Source organism: Phytophthora infestans, genomic scaffold, assembly GCF_000142945.1.
Source record: "Phytophthora infestans T30-4 supercont1.74 genomic scaffold, whole genome shotgun sequence".
Classification (NCBI taxonomy): domain Eukaryota; phylum Oomycota; class Peronosporomycetes; order Peronosporales; family Peronosporaceae; genus Phytophthora; species Phytophthora infestans.
The window spans coordinates 57,299-59,548 of record NW_003303685.1 but is presented as its reverse complement, the minus strand read 5'-3'; the positions used below and the strand labels follow the sequence as shown (position 1 = coordinate 59,548).

Here is a 2,250-nt window from a genome sequence, read left to right as displayed (position 1 = left end):
GGAAAATTCACGACTGACCTCTTTCCTTCTTCCTTGCGGCCCGCACTTCGTCCTCCATGGTCCTCGTTCCCGCCGTCAGGCACCGTTTCGCAATCATCGTCCACGATTTTGTACACCACGACAGCGAGGCGGTACCGCTCACCCCACCGCCTCACCGCGAAGATACACTGTCCTTCAGTAGCTCCGGTCCCCCATGACTTCCGTCCTCGACATCCACGGGGACCGTACGCTCTAGGCGCGCTTGTCCCACGGAGACCGAGGCCGGCCCACAGCTTCTCAGCGACTCCGTCGTGGCCCTGCATGGCTTCATCGAAAGCGTGGCCCACACGAATCTGGTCGGCCGTCGAAAAGTGCGGAGGAGGGTAACGGAACTCACCGTGCCTAAGACGGTGGCCGCCAGAACCACTCGTGACAGCTCGAAGAAAGCGCTGGCCGTCGATGCTCAACTCAGCAGCTTGGTCCAGGACTGGCTTTGACTCTTTGAGCTGGGGACGACGTGCACTTGCCGAGAGAGCATTGCTGCTCGTGAAAACAACGAAGGCAGAAGAAGGGAACTGCGCATTAGTCTCCTTTGATTTTAAAAAGTCGAGAGGACTTTTTGAGCTCTTGAGCTGATAGTGGTGCACGTGGCGAGTTGAAAAATGAATGATTGGCCCGCCAGCGGTTGAAAGTTTGCGAACACGGCGTTTAGGTGTATACACAGGCCAATCACTCACACATTCGTGCTGTATCTGATCGGCTCATAAATCATGCATGAATCTGGAGATAACGCTTTTTTTTGTTTTTAAAGCCATTTCCCACCTTAAGGCTTATTGTCGGGATTTTGGCATCGGTAACGCGACGGAAACACGTAAGATGTTACGCAGGTTTTTATTCAGGTGCTTTGTATGAACGCTCCACTTTTCGACCGAGAGTTCTGTTAAGACCTGTCAGCGCACTAAAGGAAAGAAACATCGAAACTTTAATTCGCTTACCGATCAAATTCAATAACGGTGATTTAATATTTAAATAACAGCAACGAAATTGAAAGCCTCAGGATATATTTGGATAGCCTATATGCAGCAATACAAAGCATCGAAACGGGTATATAATTCGATGGCCGGTTGTTTGTGATTACCTATCACTATCCACAATCTAGCTGTTAGCGTGTTTGTGTGTATTTTTCTATTTGTGCTTCTGTAGGAATTGTGATTTTGCTCGCGAGGTACGCTCGCACAACGATCTAATGTGCAATTGTATAGTGCTGTCTACAATTCTACATACGTCGGCGGCTTTACTGCTTTTCTAGTTTTCATTGCCCAGAGCTTACAAGTACACAGTTTGAAACCTTAGTATCCCACTTGTATGCGACTTTCACAACTAAACTCTAAATGTCGTATATTATGAATGCAGTAGTAATATTCGAGCACTCTACCGAACACTTTGAAAACAGGATTGCTTCATTTTTGAGTATGTGCAGACTTTTTTCCCAGTCGTAGTGTCTATACTTATTCGTCGGAGAATTGCTCGATTTCCCGCAATTATTAATAGAGCGGCAATCACTATCTAAACGATCTGAAACCTAAAAGAGCTTCGATTTGTTAGCCAATCAGAATACTCTGCGTAATACAGTATATGTGCCGACGGCGTGGATTAGGGGCGAATACGATACTGCATTGATACAGTAATCAGATTCTGATCTGAATTTTGCTGGAATCATAAACACGGATTTTTAAGTAATCATTTATTACAGTACTGTCCGTTACGTACGTAATCCGTACGGTGCAATGCACCGTGCATGCATTTTCTATTTATATACAGGTACAGTACAGTAAATGGACCAGATCCAATATTGATATCATATGGGCTTTGCCGGTTGTCTCAGTATGCCACATACAGTTGTACCGGTACACCTATAGGGGTTATCACGGTTGGAAAGAAAGTATGTTTGGTCAGCCAATTAAGTCAACCCTTCATCCGGTCCAAAACCGTTCAAAAAAGTGAAGCTGGAAATACGGGGGCTCGAATCAAACCTTCTGACATTTTTTTCACCAATCATAGCTAACCTTCGCTTGTGAGTTGCAACCTTCTACTTTTTCAAGGAAGGTTTGAGTTGAAAAAAACGGGATTTGAGGATTTGATTTGATTGGCCAGTCAAAACATTCATGAACATGTACAGTACTTTCCAACCGTCATAACCCCTAATACAGAAAGCTAATACTGTACCAGTATTGCATGTATTAAAAAGAGTGGTCCGGGTGCCGGACCACT

The 2,250-nt window shown here is 45.3% G+C and overlaps 1 protein-coding gene across 1 annotated transcript in view; it reads right to left on the bottom strand.

The window, feature by feature from the left end:
* Nucleotides 1–744, bottom strand: part of PITG_18984 (uncharacterized protein) — a gene marked incomplete at both ends in the record, with an annotated part of 5,340 nt that extends 4,596 nt beyond the window's left edge. The window contains 2 exons of the mRNA XM_002997435.1: nucleotides 19–466; nucleotides 717–744. Of these exons, the coding sequence (XP_002997481.1) occupies nucleotides 19–466; nucleotides 717–744 (476 nt within the window). The remainder of the gene's footprint in view (nucleotides 1–18; nucleotides 467–716) is intronic.
* Nucleotides 745–2,250: the final 1,506 nt, after the last annotated feature.